We start from the raw sequence: 24384 nt of genomic DNA, 5'->3' as shown, positions 1-24384 counted from the left end.
TAGCATCCAACTGCCTTTGAGATCTGAAGAGCATCAGGATGAGGCTCTAGAGAATTCTGGCAAGGTAATTCCTAACCTTTAAGCTTTGGGGAAAAGAAAGAATGAGAGAGAGAGAGAGAGAGAGAGAGAGAGAGAGAGAGAGAGAGAGAGAGAGAGAAAGAAAGAAAGAAAGAAAGAAAGAAAGAAAGAAAGAAAGAAAGAAAGAAAGAAAGAAAGAAAGAAAGAAGAAAACAAGAAGAAAGGTCATCTTCAATCAAAAGTAAACAAGAGACAATAATAAGGACCAAGAGAAAACAATCTAAATATGAGTATAGGAGACAAGTCTCCAGCGTGGAGCTAAAGCTGAACTCCAAACAGAGGTCAGAGTTCTTCACGTGGCCCATGGACCAATTAAACAGAAGAGCGGTCTGGGCAGGTGCAGCTAGTTCACGCGCTGTAGCCATCATGTTAATTTCTTAGCAACCACAATCAAGCATTCCGACATTCCACTTCGTTTTTGTTGAGCTGCAAATGCCTGAACTCCAACAATTAGCCAGAAGCGCTATCTATCCCCCCCCTCCGCCCCCGTGAATGGGGATTGACTGTGCTTCTGTCTATTAAGTAGGATGGAGTGGGCAGGAGTTGGTCATCGACTCAGCCCTGACTCGGCTCTCCCAGCTGGAGAACCTGAAGAAAGTCACTTCGCCTCTCGGGATTTCATTTTCTTCATCCAGAAAAATGAAAGAGAGAAATCGTGTCTGAGGTCTCTCTTTAGGTTAAAATGCTGAGACTCTGAGGTCTCATCTCTACAGAAGCAAAAAGGTTAAAGTAGAGCGTGGCTAGCCTCTCCTCTAGATTAAAAACACTATGGTTTTATGATTTTATAAACATGGACAGAGGAGTGGACCAAATGAACACTGACTCCAACCCGATTTCAAATTCTCAGATTGAGCTCACATGCAAAGAAATGAGTAAGGCTGCTATCAGCAAGCGTCGTTAGGATAACATTTACTAGCTCCTTCTGATAGGAGAAGAGAAAACAACCCACTACTTAATGGAAAATTGTTTAAACACACTTTTAGTAAGAATCATAAAAATAGCCATGTCTCGTAAAACTGAAAGCAGCAGCCCCAGGACATAGTCAAAGATTAAAGCATTGTCACAACCGAAAAATAAAGACACTGCAATAATCTAAAAGACCAAGGGGCCAGAGATCTGATCAGTGGCAGACGGCACCCTGTCGGTTTCCCCACAGAGAATTCTGCTGGTTTAAGGTTTCAGCTTCATTTTCTAGATTTTTGAATCCCTGGTCCTCTCGTTCTGGTCCTGTGACCTGTGATCCTCTTTGAAACTCAGTTGCTCCATCCATAAATGAGAACAGTCATAGCACTGGTGATTAGGGCTGGCATAAAAATTAAACAAGTTCATCTCTGTATATTTATCAACAAGGTGCCCGGTACACTGTACTCAAAACTCCCCAGCTGGGCGGTAGTGGCGCATGTCTTTAATCCCAGCACTTGGGAGGCAGAGCCAGGCGGATCTCTCTGAGTTCGAGGCCAGCCTGGGCTACCGAGTGAGTTCCAGGAAAGGCGCAAAGCTACACAGAGAAACCCTGTCTCAAAAAACAAAAACAAAACAAAACAAAAAACAAAACAAAACTCCCCAAGCATACAAGCTGTTGGTATTATTATTTACCTCTTTGAGTCTTAATAATTTACAGTAATTCTTTGGGTGAAACAATTTGGCTCTAAGTATTTGCATTTCCACGGTACAGGATGGCGAGGACACGCTGCCTATGCAAGCCAAGCTCAGTATCTGCTCACAGCCTTGCCCAGCTCCTGCACAGGGCTGCATCCTCATTCTTCAAGACCCCCGGTGAGTGTCCCTTGCTCAGTTAAACCCTCTGTGGCCTCCAGGAACTAGGACTGACTACTTTGTTAAATGCTCTCCACGGCATCTCTAGTGGTTTCTTCCTGAACAGGCTTCTTAGTCCGCTGTCATTTCTTCACGGACTCTTATTTGCCTCACTGACAGCAAACTCCTTGAGAACAATGTGTCAGGTCTCCGTACCTGCCACAGGACCCAGGACTTGATCGAAACCTAATGAAGCTTGTTGAGTGAATACATCTATGTGTTACTGGACAAAATCTATGAAATTACTGTAATCTATAATACAAACAGGTAGAAGAGACTAAAAGATTTCTTTGCAGCCAAATTGAAGAAACTCCAAGAATATGACAATAAAGGCAACCAAGAGGCCAAATATGTATACAACAGATAGTGTGGAACACACTAGATAGAGGAAGGACTTGAGCTGAGCTTTGACTTTCCAGTACTATTATCCCAGCAAAGAAGAGGCAAGGTGTGCATGACTCTGGACAAGAGTGTCTTGGAGTGATCACGGGAGACTGGTTGGAATGAATTGACAAGGGTGTGAATGTCATCCCACTTAGAATGCACAGCCTATGACCACTGGGAAAGCACTCAGGTACTTAAGCCGGGGAAGGACCAATCGGATAGGCAAACTTAGAATTAGGTATTCTGGCAGCAAGCTGAAGGATTATTCAATAAATCCTCAAGTGGAAAGACCAGAATCTCCAACAGCAATAAAGAAGGACCAGCCATAAAAAAAAAAAAAAAAAAAAAAAAAAAAAAAAAAAAAAGCCAACAGTAATGACACAAGAGGCGTACAGGAAGAACCGTCATGTCTGTGTTAAAGGCAAACCATAAACTGACTGGCACTACCCTTATGTCCATCACAGCTGGTCAATATAAAAATCTCAAGAAATTGGAGTTTCCACAAGTCCCTGGGTCCCTGGATAATTTGTCAGCCACTTCCTAATGTCAAACATACACATTGTAGAATAAGGTTGAATTTGATAAATTGGGTGGGGGAGCTAGTTTGATTTCATAAATTATGATTCTTACACATCAGAAATGAAAACCAAGGGAGTCCTAGGCTGGAGAGCAGGCACTAGCCCTTATTGTCTGAGGTCTAGATCCTGATAATCAAGAAGTGTGGTCATTGACCCCTGTGAGACCTCTGAGGTACAAGTAGAACCAAACAGCAGGACGTGCCCATAGGCACGATAGTGGCACAAATGTTATGGGGACAACCAACTGCCTTTTGGTTGTATTTGAGGCCCATTCCACAGGAGGAAACACATGCCTGGTGCTGGACATCTGGCCAAGAACCCATAGTTAGGGACCTCATTGGCCCCATGGGTGAACCTAGTGCTATTATTCTGCCATATGGAGCTAGTAGTAAACTACCCTCTAAATTCATATCTCTCTGCCCATAGATAAGCAGCTCTCAGAACTCATCAGAGACATTTCTTTGTGCAGTGGATAACACTTAGCACAGAAACACATCCCTGGCCGAAGTACAGAGAGTTTGAGTCTATGAAGTGCTCGGCAAATGGGTCCCTCTCTCCAAGGCTCAGGGACCATCACAGAAGGAGGCCAGATTTTAAGAGCCAGAGGTCTGGGAGGACCAGACCAACATGTATCTTCTGGACACAACAGGACTACTGCACTCATGAACTCAAACAGTTGTGATTACCCATACGTGGGGTCAAGACAGTCAACATTCCAACAGGAAGGAAGAAGGGGCTCACAGGCCCCCCACTGCTGGCTATTAACAGCTGGTGGTTTCTGGGAGAGGAAGAGTCAGTTTTCTTTAGGTGTGGGGCTCCTGGTAGGTAGGCCAACCACATTCCTGTAGACAGACCCACACCCATGAGTATACATATGGGCAGTACAAATTGGAGTTGGTGGACTATTTAAGAAAAAAAAAGGATATAAAGTTGGATGAAGTTACAGAAGGTAGATCTGAGAGGAGTTAGGAGGAAAGGTGTGAGGTAAGTATGATCAAAATACATTATAGGAATTTCTCAAAAAAAAATAATTAAAATCTATTTAAAGGAATACTACTCAGTGAAAAAGAAACTGAGGCATTGGAGAAGACAGCCAAGGAGATGCATGTTTCCATATTTCTAAGAATTCAAACTCTGGAGTCTAACACAATGGCTGAGAAGGGAGCAGGTTGGAGGACTGACTGATCCAGAAAGAAGCTTTAGGAGGGAGAGTGGAAGACGGATGCATCATGATACAGGCCCTCAGTGGCCTTTCTGCTTTTGATAAATCAGTCATTTAAAACAAAAACCAGAAGGAGAGAAACACCAAGAATACCATGCATTCTAAACACATTGCTAATTTTTCCAAATATTTCATGACAGCAGGCCAAAAGTGAGTCCTCCTGTGTGTGAAAGACTTCTACGTGTGGGTATAGCACAACATTTAGGAAGGAGACCAGGAAGGGCCACTATCAGGTGCCTGGGGAGGATGGAGTGTAAGTAAAGGGACTCACAAAAGAGGGTACAAAGCTAGTTGTTCTTCCAGTTCAACTTAACCAGGGTTCCTTTTTTTCCTTTGTTGTGGACAAGCACATTAAGATGGAATCGGTAGTGAAAGTATGAAAGCCTAAGGAAGCTCCAAGGCTTCCGAACGGCCATCCCATCTGTACAGAAGTTGACTTCAATGGCTAGAGTTTAGGAGTGGGTTAAGTGGCTGTTTGAGAGGTTACCTTATTCCAGCTGTGTGATCCGGGTTCTAGAGGTTCTTATATTCACCACGAAAAACCTGATGCTGTAGTAACTCTCTGAAAGGCCTAAATGGAAGGGGACTCTACTGGGGATCTAGGGATCGCCGGGGTGGGGGTGGGGGTGAGGGGGGGGACACAAGGACTTACATCACATTAAACTATCTAAGCACCGAGCAAAATCCAGACCATGCAAGGTAATTAGTGTATGTGTGGGTTTGTACCCATATGTTTAGGTTATTTTCTAATTTCATCTGTGGCAAAAGTCCACATTTCCCATTCTTCTTCGTTGGGTCGACATCAATTGCAATTGCTCCACCTCCCTTTCATTTTTGCAAAGAGGGGAAACCAAAAGTCCTGCTGCAGTCATTCTTGTCCTCGGCGATGTCTTTACCCTGCCTCAGGCACCCACACCTCAGGAGAGGATCCTTGGGGAATCAGTCAAAAGTTCAGTCTGGAGTTTCAAACATCACAAAACCTTGGAGCCCACCAGGAACATTCCACCACCTCCATGTCTCCTCCATATGTAAAACCACGCTAGAAAGCCCACACGTATGAAGGGGTCTGAAGGAGGGGGGGCAGTAATAGAGACACCCCAGGAAGCTGCAAAGCAGCCCTGTGGAGCTGTGGGGTTGTTTTCTTTAATTGCCTACCTCAGCTTTCACCTCAGAGCAAGGATCAGAACCTCTGAGATGAGACCCAAGTCTGAGTCATTTCTTAACCACGTTCATGGTTCAGCAACGGTCCTCCTCCGTTCTCTGAGGCCACCAGCAGCGGAAAGCCACCTCTGGAGATGCTTCGACATGTTCCTTTGCCCCAAGTCACAGAAGAATGTCCTCCCTGCCTTGCACGTGACCGCCTCTCCCACAGGTGGCTCGCCCTAGCCTCGCCCTTCCCTGTCTAGGATTGCCTCATAAGCCCAGATTTAATGCCTTATCCTCCTTCTTATCGACTGACTGGTTCTCACTTATTTGGAGACTGTTGCCTGTTTTGTCCTTTGCCAGCAGAGTACCTGGCATATCCTGGGCATTTCAAGAAATATTAGCTTCCTGCTTCCTTCTGGTTGGAAAACTTCAACCTCTCATCACAATGGGGTATTAAAGCTGGTTCCTTGTAGGCAAATTAAACAGAAGGAAGCTACAAGCACCATGGGCGCAGACAGGGCCCCTCTCTTCGTGGTGACAGATAGCTCTCAACTTCCTTTTAAAGAAGGAATAAATAGTTCTGGGATGGGTGATTCCAGGCTTCCGGAGGTCCATGGACTGACTCAAGGACAGCCTTGGTTATAGAGTGAGAGCTTGCCACAGAAAAATGGGAGTGCGGGGGAGAAAAAGTGGGAAAGCAAGTGAGGAGAAATAAATGAAAGGCTGGTGCAAAAACCACTGGCCTGTTACAAGCTCACGTCTTGAGCCCTAGATATCTATGAACTCAATCCTCACAACATCCAAAACATGTAGTTCCTATTTTGATTGGCATCTTATACATGACCATACGTTGGCACACAATTAAGTGACTTGCCAAAAAGATCCCAGCTAGACAAGAGTCAAGGCAGAATCAAGACACAGGCTGCCTGGCTCCCAAACACATGTTTTCATTATGCCCTTAATTATTCCCGGTAGTTATGTTCTATGAAGTCACTGTGAATGCAGAGTTAATGGGTACTAAACCCTTGCTCTCCGAGAGGAAAACAGGGTGGGTCCCGGGAAGGCTCTGGTCACAGTTTACAAACCGATCAATACAAAACCTTACTTTATGTGTGTTTCTGTTTAAAACACTTCATTTAATATAAACTGTTGATTCATTAACATTGAACTCAGTCAACCGCATTGCAAGTTATACCTAAACATAGCTTATCCCTGGCAGCTTTTTGCACTGAGAAACACTAGATAGCACTTCAGCACTGTGCCTGGGGGTATCACACACAGTAAAATCACAAACAAAAGGGATAAAAATGCCAGCACTCTACCACTAATAGACCCCTAAAAGGACACACTTACAGTATGAAGCAAGAAGGAAGTCTGTCATGTTCAGCCTTAGAAAACAGGATGCACGTTAGATGACTTCACGTTTTTTTTGTCACTCCATACATGTCAGCAAGACACTAAGAAAGCATCCTCTCTGTTGACTTGGGGGCTTCAGTTCCATTTCAGTACGTGATCGAGTTCTCAAAGTGCTGATCCTGTGCCAGATGAGGGCTGACTGTGTGTGGAATACCCTCTAGACCCTTCTTTGTGTATTCATTATCTAGGGAGGGAGAGACCCGCAAACTCTCCTCATTCTTCCAAAGGCATCAACACAGCCAGCCCTTCCTGCATGGCCTTTCCCAGAATGCTGTCAAAGCTGAGGCTTCCCACCTACCACCATCCATTCCCCAACCGACAGATCCTCGGCACATGCATGTCCACAGCTTCACTGGGGGTTGAGGGGAACGGACTTGAATTAGACGTGGTGTCTGTTTGGACCTGTCAGTGCCCAAATATCCTGCCTATAGGAACCAAAGAGACTTCCCAAGGCCCCACAATCCCTTCCCTATAACTGAAGAAAATACCTTCTGAATGGAAGTAACTTGCATCTTGTAGTCAAACTGGGGAAATGCATCCTCCGCTGCAAACTGTTTGAAATATCCTGGCAGACATACTCTAAAGTCTACCCCCAAAACAAAAATCTGTCTCCACAGAAGATCTTTAAAATCAATTACATTTCTGACAACAAAGCATTGTGAAAGTTTTACAGTGTCTCCACCAAGCACCATTTAAAATGCTTTCATGATATAAGTAAAAGGAATCATAGGTAGACTCAAGCTGTTTTTTTAAAATGAGTGCTTTTGTTGATGGTGTAGGAAATTAGCATAAACGCCTTATGCAAATGGACATGGTTCTAGAACTCCACAGAAAAACAGCTGAAACAGCACTTTTCGTTGTCTGTGTGCTGTACACATTGCCCCTCCCGCAGCAAAAAAGGAAAAAGACTGAATTTAAAATGTCACTCAGGAAGATTTCCCACCTGTCATAGGCAGTGCCATATATGAATTGCTGGGAACATGAAAGCATATTTTATTGTAAAGTATGGCCCCCACGTTCTTCTCAGTTTAGAACAGGGGAGCCAAAGGGAGGAATAAATAAACTATCCACGGCGTTCTACTAACTGGAAATTGCTTCCTTATTTTCTTTCAAGTTTCTATCCATAAAACTGAGGCGGGGGATCCTTTTCGGAATTCTCAGTCTAATTAATGGCCTTCTGAGTTATGAAAGCAGCACCTTGAACTACCGACTTTCCTATGGTAGAGAGGAAGTCTCAGGGCCTGTTCCAAATGTCGTTAAAATAATAGATGAACTAGGTCTCTAAAGAAATAAGCCAGAAAAAGGTAGAGGAGAAATCTGAGCATAAACAGATGGAACTAGAACAGAAAAGAAGAAAGAAAGAAAGAAAGAAAGAAAGAAAGAAAGAAAGAAAGAAAGAAAGAAAGAAAGAAAAGAAAAGAAAAGAAAGTTTGATGGAATGAAAATCCAGAAAAAGTTTAAGGGGAGTGAGTGTAAAGCTTTCATTTATTTGAGGATGAAACAAAGGAAACACGAAAACATGAGAATGAATTGGGGGGCCGGGGAGACCATGAGAAAAGAAGTGGGCCGTACGCAGATGGCCATTTCTAACCTAATAACTAAGGTTAGCAGCTGTGAGAAACTAAGAGATAATTTTGCTTTTGCGGCCTCAAAAGAAATATATATACAAAACCTGTAAGAATCAAAGAACAACAAGTTGCCTGCTGACTAGGGCAGGACACCCCCAGTCCACTCCTGGGACCCCTAAACAGACTGGTGTTTGGGAAGCAGGGAATGAGCTGAGGCCGCAGAACATGGGGCTGGAATGGAAGCTGAGAAAGAGCTCAGGGCAGATCGCTATGCAACTTCCAGACTGGAGGAAAGAACCGGAGAGGGCCCTCTCCGCTCTCCCGATCGACAATGAGTCCTCGACTTCTAAGGACTGGCTTTAATGCACCTCTTTCTGAACAGTCCTTGACAAACTTTATTAACACAAAGTGAGCTTTCACGGTGTTTCTATGGGTAATGCACAGCAACTCCCAAAACCAGAAAATTACAGGAAAAAAGATGACTGAGACCAGTAGGAAAAAGTTTGAAGAACAAACACATAACAGCATTTGTCCCTTTAAAAAATTCAAAGGATGGGGAAATCCATATTTGTTTGTGGTTTGAGGAAGTCTGACATTTCTATGCAGCAGTTATAGGCACTTAGTAGGATTACAATATAAACTTGGTTGATAATATCATTGGAATTTTCTGATTCTTTAATTATAGGCAAATAATCAAAATAAATCAAATGTATTAGAAGACTTCGGTGTCCGTATAGGATAAACATCCCCATGCTACCCAGTATCCAGAAAACACTACCTACCCCAACAGAGCCCAGTACTGCTCCTATTATCACCATCATCATCATCATCCATCACCATCATTACCATCACTACCGGTACCATAATCACCACCATCTTCCACACTTCCATCACAGGTCGCCACCGCACCACCATATTGATTATAAATGGTAGCCACAACCTTATTTTTTAGACCAACTTACTTGAAATCACCACTTTATTAAACTACATAAAATTCTGTTGGTTGGGACCCAAACAGTTATCTTTCTAACCATGACATTTTAATGAAATATAGATAAGTCAACATCATTTTTAACACTTTGGATTAAGGCAAATGTATTCCTGGAATTCCTAATAATATTCTCCAGGCACAGAACACAGCAGGTATGCTTTTTACTTCCCAATCCTGAGACCAAGCATACAGGTGCCTCCCCCCGCTTAACCTCCAGATCGCTTGAGCACTCAAGAGTAAGATGGCAGGTTGAAGAGAGAACTCTTCAAAACAAAATCATCCATCAGCTCACTGCAAGAGCTGAACCCACAAAATAAAACTCCTTAGGAACTTGGATGAACTGCCGCCGCCGGCTCTTGGTGAAATTCCATATGCTTTCACTCTGTTCGGGGTGTGCGCAAACTGCTGTACTCTTTGGATGTATCTAGAATCTCTCTGGGAGTGTGTATTTTGATTCTAAACATGTATAACCATTCCAAATTTTCCCTTCCTGAATAAGTGAACTGACACTCAACATTAAAATGAAAAACTGATTTGCTTCTTTCTTGACATCCATCCACAGTCTCCTGCGGCAGAGGGAGGGGGGCACGCTATACAATGCTCTCTCAACCTGGACTTTCCCAAATCACACTAAAAGAATTACTGCCATCACAGGGAAGACAGAGGAGGATTCATCTTGTGTACTGTGTGGAGTTGGTAAAAACATGATTCAAATCTGTGAAGTTCCTGATACGAAACTTTCCACATACCACTTGGATGTTCTACAAAGGTACCCATAACCCACATGTTCCTTATGATGAGCAGAGCGCAAACAAATGTCATGTAGTAATAAAGATTTCATTTAGATTTGGGCTTGCAGGAAAAAAAAGATTTCATGTTGCCGTCACTCCCCATTTGTAACGATACTCCTGGTCGCTCAGATCTATCCTCTCCTCTTGCTCTAGCGCACATAAACATACTGACAGATAGTCAGATGTGGGTAAAGTAATAAAAAAAATGCCTAATGCTGTGTAGACATCACACTGCCTTCACATGCACAGTCTCATGCGGAAAAGCACTATGTTCTCGTCATCCTGGAAAGGCTGGCATCCTTCACCGTTCTCCCTGCTGTCCACTACCCTGCCTTCTATGTTTTTCAAGTATAAGAAATCAAATGTGCTCAACCTGAATTTTCTCAAATTATGAACTTGGGAGCATATATTTATGAATATATATTCGTAAAAGGTAAATAACAAAAAACTGTGGAGTTGGAGCCAAGTCAATAGAAACAGAAGTTTGGAATAAGTGGCCGTTACCCCTAAGAGCTCTCTTCAAGGCGGGTACAAGCCGCATGGGGCCGGTGAGAGAGAAAATGGGCTCAGAGGTACGATGCCATCTAGACCCAAGCATACACTCCTTCCAGAGTGTGCGGCGCTATTCTTAGACCGATTTGACATGTCAAGTAGTCGGCGACAATTTAAATGATTAAAACATGTAGGAGCCGAAAGAAAAAGAGTGGCCAGATCATTCAAGTGCATGGGAGGAATCATCGGAAACTGGAATATTAGTCCCACAACTCTCTCCCTGGACCTTCTCAAAGTTGAGAAGTAGTCTTCAGTCATCACCATAGACAAACTAGTTCACCAAACTCTACAGACATCAGTATCCAAATTATCACGGCATTGGCTGATGTGGAAGGTTTACACATGTGTTTGTTAAGTTTTGTTTTGTTTTAGTAGAAAAGTGGTTTAGAAATACTGACTAATTAAACTAAAATTAAAATGTTCAGACAGCACTAAACACCTATGTTAAATTTTTGGCCAAGATAATCGTTTCATCTTTCACTTTCTTTAAAATTCTCAAAGTTGGTTAAAACCTAAAGAAGAATTCTGGATAAAATGACTCCATGAAATTTTCAGTAAGTAGCAGCCTATGAAACCACAGCTTGTCTATTAGGAACATGTCTCGGTAACAAGTTAGCTTGGCCGGGGACAGCATTTCTTGCTTTATTACAAGCCCCAAGCAATCCTACCTGCTATTTCTCTTTGTATCCAAATATGGCTGCACAGCATGGCCAATGGAAAAGGTAGCGACAACATGCAGATGCTGAATAATTCAAACTTCACCCAAACTTCCTGAACATCCCTGTGGTCCACTGGGACATGCAGATGCAGAACTCACAAAGCGGCCCTGTTCCACCACCAGAAATAATAAATCTTAGCCTAACTGGCCCACAGACACCAAGGCAATGCATATGGAAAAAATAAAATATAGATGGACAATTAGGGGTTTTTTTTGGGGGGGGGATGTATAAACAAAGCTACAGCCACTTGCCTAAATGGTTTATTTTCTCCTGAATACATTTTAAGGCCTGTATCTCCCAAACTTCTAGTCTAGGAGCCATAGGCAACGAAAGTGAAGCCCGTCCTAACTGTGTTGTCCTGCGCTCTAAGACACTAAGATCTTTCAGGTTTTGTTCCATTTTTCAAAACTTAGACCTGGTAAACTGACTTCATCGTGTACCGAATCACGAGAAACAATTTGTAAAAACTCAGCGTTCAGCCCCCAAACTATTGAGAAAAACTACTTAGAAAAAGTAAAGAGTTTTTTTTTTAGGCTCTGTTCAACTGTTTTCTTTCTTTTTTCTTTTAATCCAGAATTATTCAAAAAAGAAAATCTCAGAAAAAAAAACTATCATAAAGCACCCATTTGAAACACTTGCATAGACTTTCCCCTAATTAATAAGAGGCAGAATTCAAACAAAACAGCAAAGGTGGTATAGAAAATAAGCCAAATAAGAAAATCATCCTAAAACTAAATTTCCACCCAGAATTCCACCTATGTGTAATATATTTTTAGCTTTACTTTTAAGAATCCCTTGTCATTTTGTGTTTTTTCTTTTTAAGTATCAGAATATAATTTGGAGTAGAAGTTTAAGATGGGGTATTTTATGGTAAGATTCTTTGCCCCAAAGATGATGGGCAGTGTTGAATAAAATGTGATCCTTCTTTATTTTCCCATGCTCACTTTGCAGTTATTAGCAAGGCAGTAAATAACCCGCCAAGGAACAGCCTCATTAGTCCCCATTGAAATTCAGTGGCATTAATTTGCAATAAAAGAACTGAAAATTAAATGGAAAAGAAAATACTTTTGGGACTCCATCACAAGGTTAGAGGATTCACATTCTACCAATACGGTCCTCAACATCAAGGAATTTTAAAAGTATGAATTAGACTTAATCGATGTATTTTGTTCCTCAGGCTTGGAGGGAAAAAAAAAAGTCGAGAGAATGAGTTCTTTTTCACTTCCATCTTAACCCTGAATTAAAGCACATTAGATGCATTTGAACCCAGCAATTTTTTTAAGTTTTGTTCACTGTTTATCCTGAATGTAAAAACTTGGCCGGGACCCACTTCAATATCTGATGCCTTGGTTCCCTGAGTGAGTGGGCTGAAGGTGAGCTTGGATACACCGAGAAATCACCTTTCAATATCCTCTGGGGCCAACCTGGACCTTAGTCCTGTTTCTTCTGCTATAAATACATCTGGAAACAGAACACTGAGAAAAAAAAAAAAATGGTCCACGGCTTGTAATGCAGAAGGTCTGGGCAGAGGCAGGAGACAACTGACAACTGCCCGGAGCCAGCCTACAGTGGCTTTGATTCGGCAGCATGTGGGCACCTGAAGACTCCATACCTGGCCCATGTGTTACTGTCCCCTAGGCAACTCTTCAGGCAGGTGTTTACCAGAACCACCCACCTAAGCCTTCTGGAGGCCCACGGGGGCAAGGCAGAAATGAGAGGAAAGGGACATGAAAATAAATAATAATAATAATAATAATCTCTTAGGAGAAACTAAAACTGAGGACACAAAACAATAGTCACTTGGGTCACGGAGAGTCTCTGTGTCCTGGATTCCCCTGTGTCCCGGACTGCCCTGACTTCTTGCACAGTGCCTGCTTGAGGGGCAGGACGGAGCTAACTCGCGTGCCACTCCAGAGCATTCTCTGCTTGCTGGGCTGGACATGCAGCTTAGCTGAAGGGGGATTGCTGCTTCTGTGTGGCATGTTCTAAACACACGGGACACCTATAAATTCCCAGTCTGCTCGAACTCGAACTCGGCCAGAAATCAAGACTGGGTGAGACCCATTCAACTCCCAAACTCCCAGGCCAGCTCCTTTGAGCAATCCGAACTCCATCCAGAGTCCTGGAATGGAGAAGAGAGGCAAAGAGATCTACCTAAAACTTCATCTTCTCCAGTATACCTTACATGTTTCCAGGCCAAAACTCTGGGTGAAAGAACACTGAACCGACCCACTGAAACATTTTTTTTAAAAAAAATAATGACTAATAAATCTCCCCTGGGCTTCACTAACCCCACACACCTCCACCTTTAAATAATAAAGGGGATCCTTGTACTGACCACCTGGGGTTTACTCGCTTTGGGGTATTCTCCCCGTAAATAACTTCTTTGGACTGTTTTCCAATGCTTGTGTAGTTAGGAAACACGGGCCCTTTGGATCCGCCCCTCCCACAGACAGCTGTGGGTGGAGAATATTGTTGTTGTTGCTGCTGCTGTTGTTGTTGGTATTGTTTTTAAACTGCCAAAGGAGAAAAAGCGGGCTCCACAAAGAATCCTTCCCGACTTCCTCGAAGGGTGGGAGGGGGCGGCCTGTGGCCCGCGAGGTTCCCCCCCCCCGCTCTCGCGCTCCCTCCCCGGGCCAGACCTGGCACAGAGGCCCACCCGACGTGGCGTGGGTACCTGAAGAAGGCGGGAGGGCCGGCGTCGCGCACGGCGGCGGCGTAGGCGTTAGGCTCATTCTCCAGGTAGTAGGGCACCTGCTGGCCGTGCGGGTGCAGGAAGGGCGACAACTGTGGCGGCGGCGGGTGCAGTAGCATCAGCGGGCTGGGCGACACGCTGTTGAGCTGGGGGAAAGCCCCCAGGCTGTTGGCACCGAAGGCGGCAGCCTCGGACCCGGGGCCATAGGCGATGCCCGACTGGCCGTAGACCGGCGCCGCCGTGGCAGCAGCGGCGGCGGCGGCGGCGTTGAACTCGTAGGCGGCGCCCTCGGGGTAGTTGAACACGGCGGGCTTGCTGCTGTCCACGTACACCTCGCCCAGGGCCCTCTCCAGGGGCACCTTGAGCTGCTGGCGGTTAAGGGGCTCCAGCTCATTCCCTTGGATCTGGTGCAGCAAGGCCATTCCCGAAGCTTTGGTGTGGAGGGTCATGGTCATGGTCAGGGGCGGCCGGCGAGGTGCAGACAGGCTCTCTGCGCACGCAGAGCGCTCAGCAGCGGACGGGCCACCTGGGGGAGAAAAAAAAAAAAACAGAGAGAGAGAGAGAGCAGAGCGGGCGGTGAGAGGCGACTCAGCTCAGGTCCCTCTGGGCGCCAGCGCTGGCCCAAGCCCTGGCCCCTTCCCAGGGGCAGAGCGATCCTGCAGAGCCCAGGTGGCCCAACTCCAGCGAGCGCACCCCGCCACTCTCTAACTTTACATACTGGTCTTCCCTGCTCTTAGACATCGCAAACCTGCTGGAAGCTGCCGACCCGGGGCTGCTGCTTTCAGGCACCGGTGGAAACATCACACCGCGCGCGCGCACCCAAAGAACCGCTTCCCTGAACTTAACTTTCCTGGTCTTCGCTGCTGGATTTCGCTGCAGGGGGTGTGAGGGAGCTGAGGGATCTCCAGCAGCCGCGCCCCCCACCCCCAACCCCAGGAAGACTAGGGTTGCAACAAATGCAGACTAAGCCACAGGCCGCTTTTTTCTTGATTCCTTTTTTTGCCTGTGCGCCGGTGCCAGGCTCCAATCTGTCTCTGTTTGTCTCTTTCTGTTTGGTTCGGTGTTCTTGTTGGCTAGAAGGACGTAGTGTATGCATAGAATGACCCAGGGAGGACGTAACTGTATCTGTAACTGAGATATGGCAAATAGGATGGCGTGTGTGGTTGCATATGCAGCCAGCCACAGACAGCTATATTTAGCATTGGCGGAGACAGATAGGAGGCATCTAGGGCCAGGAGAGCGGAGATGGAGCATGTATAGGAAGATCTGCACTTGGAGTCAAGAGAAAAGTGCTATCCTTCAGCTTCCAACATCTGAAAAAAGAAAAAAAAAAAAAAGCGCTCCCCAAGGGGTCCCTTCCAGCACAGCCATCATCGCAGATTCGCTCAGCTTGGCTTTTCTGTTTTTGTTGGACCCCAATACCAAATTCGCTTCCTTTTGAAATTCTCATGCGGATATGATTCAGAAAAACCTGCAGTTAGGCGCACATGGGTGTCCCTGCCTTCCACAGGTTATGCAACCAAAACTTGAGAAAACTGAACGTGGACTGAGACGTTTTCCCATAAAATATCACCTGGGCTCCTTAACCAAAGCTCTGGCAATTAGATAACCCTGTCTGTCTAGCCAGAAACTTTGGAAAGATTCTCCTGTCTTTCAGCTCTTGAATTCTACAAATGGACCCTCTGGGCTCACTTGGGGTAAGGCACATGGAATCAAATATTCTCATGACAAAGAGGTATCAAGTTTATAATCCAGTATTGAATTAAATTCTGATTGTACATGTATACACACACACACCTGTTAATGTAACAAAAGATATAAATTTATACTTTTTAAAATAAACTTCTTTTGCCCCAACCTGATAGCCCCTAAAATAACAATTAACATTTGACTTTAATTGCCATCCCATATACCCCCTAAAGAGTACCTGATACATGCAAATGTCAAGGTTGCTGTTACTAATAGTAACACTTTAAAAATATTCTCTACCAAGTACACTTTATCTAATTCTTAGAAAAACAGATCCTTTTGGATGATACTCAGCTAAGCTGATTTAAATCCAAAGACAAAGTTGAGTTTAGCATCCCCTAAGTACAGGGGATAGTAAAGAAAGGGTTAAAAACACATTAGGTGAATCGCAGATATTTCTCTTTATGGCCAGCAACCATTACTTTCTAGAGCAATCTTTTTACAGATGATTTAGTTTCCGTAAATCACACTTTCAATTTTCAAATGCCTTTTTAAAACACATGCAAAAGCAAGCATTTCCTGAGGCTCTTTAAAAATCTGAGCCTGCCAAATTATATACAAATGGCACAAAGAATCCTACAAGTCCAGAAAGGGGGGGAAAGGAGCCGAACAGATTCCCCCGATAGAAAAATAGCACAGGCTCCTCTCCGGCTAGGATACAGACAGTAGGCAGAAAGGTAAGTTGCTTTCTCAAAATGCTCAAGCTACAGAGAGAGAAATCAAAAGACGATCCTACCCTGCTGGTTCAAGAGCGCCTTTCCAGAAATGTTCCATGGGTTTGTAGAGGTGAGGGCCGAGACAGTAAGAAGGAAGGAAGGAACGTGCTCCGATGATCGAATGCCTCGGTGTATGATCAAGGCAGAGCGTGTGTGGATGTGTTTGTATGTGGAGTGGCAGGGACTCTCGGGAAGCAGCCAGTAGGCAGGGCACTTGGCAGCCCCTCCCGGCAGACGCAGCAGCTGGGCTTCTGCACAACGCTGGGTGAATGGCAGTGGGGAGTAGGGGAGAGTTCTGTCTGCCGCCGCCGCCCAGGGACCGCAGTAGCACAGCTCGACTCCGCGTCAGCGTTCCCAGAAGAAACTCCAGCCCCCTTTGCTCCCTACCTGTGGAGCCAGAAGCGTCCCGTGCTTTCTGCTTATAGAGAGTGAGACAGGGCTGGCTATAAATCACAGGTTCACAGATAAACTGGAACAGCAGTGGAAGTGTGTGGAGATCAAGTTTACAAACTATGCCTGGGGGATGGTGGGGGGGGGGTTCTTCCTAAACAATGCAATTAAACAAGAAAAGCCTTCTGGGATACATTTGGACCAAATGTCCTAGCCCCACTTCACCTCTGGATGGGATGCTCAACGGCCATGCTACCAGGGGCATAAGGAGGTCAGACTCTGCAATAAATATTTTGGCATTCCAGGGATATGTGTCCAACTGAAATGCAATACTCCCCCACCTCATTAACCAAACCCATGAGCCTCTCCACCCAGAGACCACTGACTGCTGTCTATAAACACATCCCCCCAAAAAAAGATATTTTAATCTTAGAGCTGAGAGCGAAAAGCAGCTTTGCTTTAAACTGATCACAAGTTGGTTGTAGACAGAGGTCTCTTCCAGCAGCGCTTTCGAATAGATGCACCTGGTTCTCAGCTCTTCTTTCCACCACAGTACAATGCAGAGTAGTAAGGTACCCTGCCTCTGCCCTCGCCCTGGGTCCCAGGACTCAGGAGGTCTAGTGAAGTCTCTGTTGCCAGACATTAGTCACCACCTTAGGTATTAAGTGACTAATCACAATGCCAGGAGTGGCCAGTCTCCGGCCCTAGGACCCTAAGCAGTTACCAAGAGATTTATGAGTGGCCCTTGAACCAGTACAAAGAAAGTAATAGAGAGAAAAAAGACTAATGATATCATGCTTCAACTATACATTTTTTTTTTGTTTTTGGAAAGATGAAAGGTCATAATATCAGAACATAGACAAGTTCCCTCAACAATCTGCCGTGACCATAAATATCTAATATAAATATTGAGAACTGTGGGTGTGAGCAGTAAGCATTCACTCAGCATATGGGAAGCCCAGGGTTTGAGTTCCAGCGCTGCACAGATTAACAAGCAAGTAAGTATTGAGAAGAAAGGTTTTTAACCCTTCGTTGATGATAATGTTGAATCCTGGTGATGGTGGTGCCTCCCGTAGATCAACTGTGGATAACCATTCACCAAGTCAGTCCAAAACAAAAACATGCAAGAAAGGAGGGAGAGAGAAAAGAAAACAAGAGAGTCGAGGAAAGTTGGAATTAAAAAGAGAGGGGGGGGGTAGAGACCTGCAAGGGAAGGGTAAGAAGGCAGCTATCATCTCAGGGACTTTGGCTGTGGAGAAGTTTATGATCCCAGTTAGCCTGAGATAACCCAAGAAAGACATTTCCAGGAATAGCTTTCAGACTCCTCTTGGTAAACTCTGTCTCCCAGTCTCCTAGGACCAGGGGATGTGGGGGAAGCGTGACAAACTATGCTGGTTGTCCTCTGGTGCTCTCTTGGATTCTCGCCTCTCTCTCCTCTCTTGACTCCCACATGTGGCCTCGTGGCATGCCCAGGTGAAGGAGAGAGCGTGATCTTCTCTTGCCCTCCTGCCCAGGGCGATCTCTCCAGATGTCATGGCCAGTGGTCTCCTGCTGAGAACTAGCTAATGCAAACACCCACCTTCATTCTCTCCCCTCCTCAACATGGCGCTCCCTTCAGTCTCTTTGGACACAGCATCACTGCTTCCCTCTGGTCCCCCACATTAAAACATCACTGCTTCCTCTAGGGCCTGACGCTCTTTTGCCTTCTGTAGCTTTGTGCTCTCTTCCTTCCCATTGCGTTCCCGGCACCATTTCGGTCGCCTCTTACCTCCCAAGGACAGCTCCTGTCTCTTTCCTCCTCTAGCTCTTCCCTGATCCTGGCCTCAGTCTCCTTTCCTGACCTTTCATTGCTGCAGGTTCTTCCTTGTCCAAACTCAGCTCCACCATCATCCCAAACCCCAGCTTCTTTAAGAGCCAAGGCCTTCCTCTCTCCCAGACCTGTCCTTTCTAGTCTACCGCCTCCAACAGGTAGCCTGGGCCACAGTCAGATGAAAATCCCTTGTTCAAAAGACCTCCCCAAAGCTTGTCTTGATTTTTTTTTTCTTGGAATATCCACTTTGCTGGCTTGGCAGGAAACACACTCGCCTTCTTGAGGTTTGGCCCAAGCACATCCTCATGGTCGTCCTCTGTGCCCTCCCTCCTCTGTGCCCTCCCTCCTCTGTGCCTCCGTTGTCATTCCCAGTCATTGATGACCTTCCTCCCTGAACTGAAGTCGTTTTTATCACCTCAGCCCACGGAGGAACAGCTCAAACACAAGGTCTGACTCTGAAAACTTAAAGACATAGCATCTTGTCTGGCCACTGTTCGGTCACCAAATATGGGCTAATTTCCTATCTAGATACTTCAAGCGACAAAGTAACATCCCATCTGTCTGAATGCCCATTTCTGACAACTAACTTTCCACATGACCACGACCATCCAGCACTTTCCAAACTCTTTGTTTGTTTGTTTTGTGTTTTTGCTGGGATGTTTATCTTCCTATCTTCACAGCAACTGGAGCTATAAAAAATCAGACTTCAAATCCATCTAATCCTGAGGCACAAGCTGGCAGTGCTCAGCAGCATGATTCACCAGAGAGCTTTCCATTTCAGTTCTTAACCAGACAGGACCAGGAGCAGACACAGCTTCCTCTCCAGCCCCATTGAAGGCTTTTTACATCTACAAAAACATTATCCTTCTACAAAAACATGAAAGAAATAAAATGGGATGTAGCTCCATGATCGCTTGTGCTACTAACATGGTCCCTGCACTGAGATGAGAAGGCTTAGCTCCGTTTGGATTGAACATTACCCTGATTATATATTAAATGGTGTGCATGTATGCGTGCGTGCGTGCGTGCGTGCGTGCACGTGTGAGTGCGTGTGTGCGTGTGTGTGTGTGTGTGTGCGCGCGCGCCCCCCCGTGCGTGCATGCACGCTCTTTCTTTCCCTTTTGTCCTTTCTTTTCTTTCTTTTCTTTTTAAGACAAAGTCTCAGTCTGAAGCCCAGGCTACCCTGGAACTCACTATGTAGACCAGGATGGCTCCAAGCCCATGATGATCCTCCTGACTCAGCCTCCAGGGCACTGGAATCACAGGAATGAATGAACATGCCAGCTAAAAACTTGTCCTTGAGTCCTGATTGGTTACTGTTTTCCTCTAAAGCAGAAGTACAATGAGTTGGCTTCTAAAGGGTTCCTCCTTTTAAAGATAATTTGGACATTGATTTTTTTTATTGGTTCCCAGACTTTGACCTTAGAGCTTTGTTTTTTGAAGCAAAAATCCATGTACAATGTAATGCACATATATTAAGTATGCAGCCTGACAAACATGACTAGATTTGACCATTAACAACCATGTCAATCAAACTATAGACCATTTGACTGTTCCAGTCAACCCAGAGAATCCGTTAATACCTATTCTAATCAATCCCCTGCTTTTACAGGCTGATTTGTTTCCATAGATGATTTTTTTTCTAACTTACAAGTTGGAGCACATATCACCCATTTCCAAATTACAGTGTGCCCATCTGGGTACTGGGCTTCCAGCACCAGCTTCTGTAGCTAGAGTTTTCCTGCCTTGTCCACAGTCAGGACAAATCTTTGTCACCCACCAGTCCCACAGCCGCTCAGACCCAACCAAGTAAACACAGAGACTTATATTGCTTACAAACTGTATGCCCATGGCAGGCTTCTTGCTAACTGTTCTTATAGCTTAAATTAATCTATTTCCATAAATCTGTACCTTGCCACATGGTTCGTGGCTTACCGGCGTCTTCACATGCTTCTTGTCATGGTGGCGGCTGGCAGTGACACCTTCCACCTTCCTGTTCTTTCTTTTCTCCTCTCTGTTAGTCCCACCTGTACTTCCTGCCTAGCCACTGGCCAATCAGTGTTTTATTTATTGACCAATCAAAGCAATTTGACATACAGACCATCCCACAGCAAGCTTCCCCTAGCAACAGGATATAAAGTTGTCATTTCCTAAGTCAAAGCCTGCTGCCTGCAGTAGGACCCCCTGGAAGACCCTGAAGTTTACTAACATTCTTCCATTCATAGACCTTTTAAGAATAGTAGGTGTTGAAATGTTAAGCTTGGAAGCCTAAAAGGATACACAGTAACCTGAAGCCAATGGGAAGCATTAACGTTCCACCCTATTGCCAATGCAAAGAAAGTATATTTGTACATCAGTAACTCATCCAAAGTCCTCTCATAAACCCTGTACCCTCAGATCTACTCTGGTCTTCCTGATGGTGGCTTGAAGATAATTCCAATTCCTGGTTGCTCAGCATAATGGCTTCTCTTTAGTACAGATCAATGAGTGATTCAGAGGTAATGCTCGGCTTAACAGAATTCAGTCTCTTTTTCGTCTTGCCTTTTCTTGGAAATTTTATTTTTTCAAATCTCTTACAAACTTTCTATACTACTTACCTATATAGCATGTGGTAGAAGGTCATTCAGAAAGGGCTTTCAAGGTAAGTGCTGTGAGTAACACATGAATTGCAATTATAACAATTATTGTCACACAGTGTCCCTCTCCTTCCTTATCTATTGTTTACTTGAGGAATCACATTGTCAGCTTAGGGTGTTATTCCTTTGTGCCGTGCAACAGCCAATGGCTAAATATACTTAAATTTAGATAGGCTTATCTACTGTTAGGAGAGTTATACACACACACACACACACACACCACTTCAGAGCCTAGCCCACCAAATGGTAGGAAGAAAAGCCAAAGGGTAGCAGAGCATTTGAGTTTGCAGACTTTGTCTAAGCCTGTCCTTGTATTTAGTCACGGCTATGACTGCCTCCCACTCTCCCTGGGCACCCAGGACCCTCATGCTGGCTAGCAGATGCTCTCCTCTCTTCCACCCCTCCCCACCCCGAGTGGCAAATCATGCTGTGTTGAGGGAGTAAGCGCGTCTGCAATCATGCCAATGAATGACTCATTCATTCAGTTCACTGAAACAATATTGATTACTATATTTACCAAGAGCAACTCTGAAGTGTTGGGTACTGTCTTAGTCAGCTCAGGCCGCCATCACAAAATGTCACAGACAGGGAGCCGAAACAGCAGGCATTTCCTTTCTCTTGGTTAGGGAAACTGAAATCTGAGAGCAGGTAGCTTGACTTCTCAGTGTGACTGTATCATCATAGAATGAGGGCAAGAGAAGAAAGATAGAGATGGCACTCCCTCTTGGTAAGGCTTGATAAGACCCATGACATCACTCACTCAACCTGAACTGCCTAAGGTTCCTATATGGAGATAGTCCCATGAGGCAGATACAGATCCAAACTAGGAGTTTGGAGAAGACACACTTCAGTCAGTGTCAGCACTCAAAAACAAACCAAGCAAAAGTTTTTGCCCTCCAAGCTACCAAACGTTTAGGGTTTTTTTTTCTATCATTTCTCCCAGTAGTTTTCTTTTTCTGCTTTTTTTTCTTATTCTCGTGTGTGTGTGTGTGTGTGTGTGTGTGTGTGTGTGTGTGTGTGTGTGTGTTATTTGGTGTGTGTGCGCTAGTCTGAGTGAGGCAGATGTAAGCCTCACTCAGACTTTGAGTAGACTTTGAGTGTCTTCCTTCATCACTCTCACCCTAGTTTTTAAGGCAAGGTCTCTCTCTGAACCGGGAACTTCTAATTAATTAGACCAGACTAGCTGGCCACCAAGCCCCAGGGATCCCCCTGTCTCTGCATCCCCAGAAACAGGATTAAAGGTCCACCACTGATCTAATTTAGACATGGGTATTAGGGATCAAAGCTCAAGCTTGCATGGCAAACCCTGTATTGGCTATATCATCTCCTCCAGCCTTTCCTTGCATTTACCTGTCTCAATGTCCCTTTGCACTGAGGCTGTCCTGAAACTGCTTCTTAGCCTGCCTGTCCTAAGAGGCTGGAATTGCTCTGCATTTGGTACCTCAAGCCTCCACTTGTCTCCTCCCCTTGGATCTCCATAGCAACTCCCAGAAGTTACGTTTCATCTGTACTTTGAAGAACTCAGAGGAAAATCTCTACCCAAGATCTCCATCCTGGAGAAAGGACCCCTTCCCAGATTGAACATTTTTATCTACAGGTTCACTCAGTCCATGCATATTTATGGAACGCCTGTTGTATACTTACCATTTAATGTTCAATGTCTTCATAACTAATTTATCTTTTCCTCAGATCTGATCTTCCTCTCTGTTTCCTATCTTGGTAGATAGCATTTCATACACATCACTGCACAGGCCCAAAGGAATCAGCCCTCTATCCCCCGGGTCCCTTCCTCCATCTTGTAGTGCATCTATTGCAAACTTTTATTTCTAGTTCCTCAATCTCTTTTGAGTCTGCCCTCTATGCTCACACTCACCATGATTTCCAGGCCACTGTTTCTCTTCCAGGTCATTGCCTCCACCCTTCTGCTTTCTTTCCCCATCTCCTGCACTGGAGAAAGATCAATCTATCTCATAAGCAAAGGAACTTGAGTTGTTATCCTTGATTCTCAAAAGTCACCCCCCATCTCCCCTCTTCCATGGGCCTTTCATTCCTTCAGGCAGATAACTTCCACAGTGTGCAAATACTTACTCCAGACGTGAATGTTCCCATATGCAGGTTGCTCTAAATGGAATCTTTCCATCTCCCTTTACCATCTGTCTCGCAAGCAGTCTTCCTTGAGAAATCACCGCCACCAGGAAGCCTGCCTTGATTTCCTCTTGGGTGCTTTTTTACAAACGCTCATATTTCCCTGGTCTTTGTCTGTCTCTGCTGCTTTCAGAGAATATCACAGACCATGTCATGAATAAACACTAATAATTAATTTGGTTGTGATTCTGGGGGCTGGAACTCCGTGATGGAAAGGCTGCATCTGGGTAGGACTCTGATGAAAAGGCTTGTGTGTGAGGCAGAGAAAAATCAAGCTAAAATGCTGCTCTTTTTCTGGAACTGGCTTCCACAAGAATGGCCTTGGTCATCTCTTGAAGTTCTGCACCTTTTATAGTTTCAGTGGCTGCTAAATTCCAACATTGGTTCTGGAGACAGCATCCAAACCATAGTACCCACTACCACTCCTGCCCTAGCCCTGATGACTCTGTTGGATTTCCTATTTACTTCTCTCTGCCTTACCATGGCCCATAAACACAGAACAGGCTCTGGCGGGGTTTTCAAAGTCTCAGTGCATAGTTGTATGATGTATGGTGGACCCCTCAACAAATCCCATTGGAAGAACAAATTTAGAAAGCTGGCTCAAACCTATTAGCCTTGCTAACTGGCATCCTTAATGGCTTAATTCAGAAGGAGTGATCACTGCAGCTGAAATTTAGATCCAGAGCTTAGAGGACATTTTGGAAGCAGATTCACACTTTCTAGAACAATCTATGCTTCCTAGCCTAGAAAGGATCATTACAGCTGATGGCACCTCTGCTCATCATGTCCAGACTCTTGAACGTGCTTATGAAGGACCGAGGCCAAGAAAGGCATGGGCAAGGCACTGGGCATCATTAGCATCATCTGAAGCACTGAGCACAGGGTATTATGTCTTTCTTCCTAGCCCATTCCCAGACTCAGTGGATACCACACCCTCCTTTCAGATTGGCCCATGGTCAACACAAATTCAATCAAGGCATTAT

The 24384-nt window shown here is 44.9% G+C and overlaps 1 protein-coding gene across 1 annotated transcript in view; it reads right to left on the bottom strand.

The window, feature by feature from the left end:
- Esr1 (estrogen receptor 1) overlaps nucleotides 1–16702 on the bottom strand; it is a 262421-nt gene extending 245719 nt beyond the window's left edge. The window contains exons 1-2 of the mRNA XM_028890217.2: nucleotides 16441–16702; nucleotides 13938–14481 (exon numbers count right to left, since the gene is read on the bottom strand). Of these exons, the coding sequence (XP_028746050.1) occupies nucleotides 13938–14410 (473 nt within the window). The 5' untranslated portion in view covers nucleotides 14411–14481; nucleotides 16441–16702. The remainder of the gene's footprint in view (nucleotides 1–13937; nucleotides 14482–16440) is intronic.
- Nucleotides 16703–24384: the final 7682 nt, after the last annotated feature.

The sequence above is a fragment of the Peromyscus leucopus genome, chromosome 8a, assembly GCF_004664715.2.
Source record: "Peromyscus leucopus breed LL Stock chromosome 8a, UCI_PerLeu_2.1, whole genome shotgun sequence".
Lineage (NCBI taxonomy): Eukaryota > Metazoa > Chordata > Mammalia > Rodentia > Cricetidae > Peromyscus > Peromyscus leucopus.
Note: the sequence above shows the minus strand (reverse complement) of the source record. Positions and strands in the feature narration are given on the sequence as shown.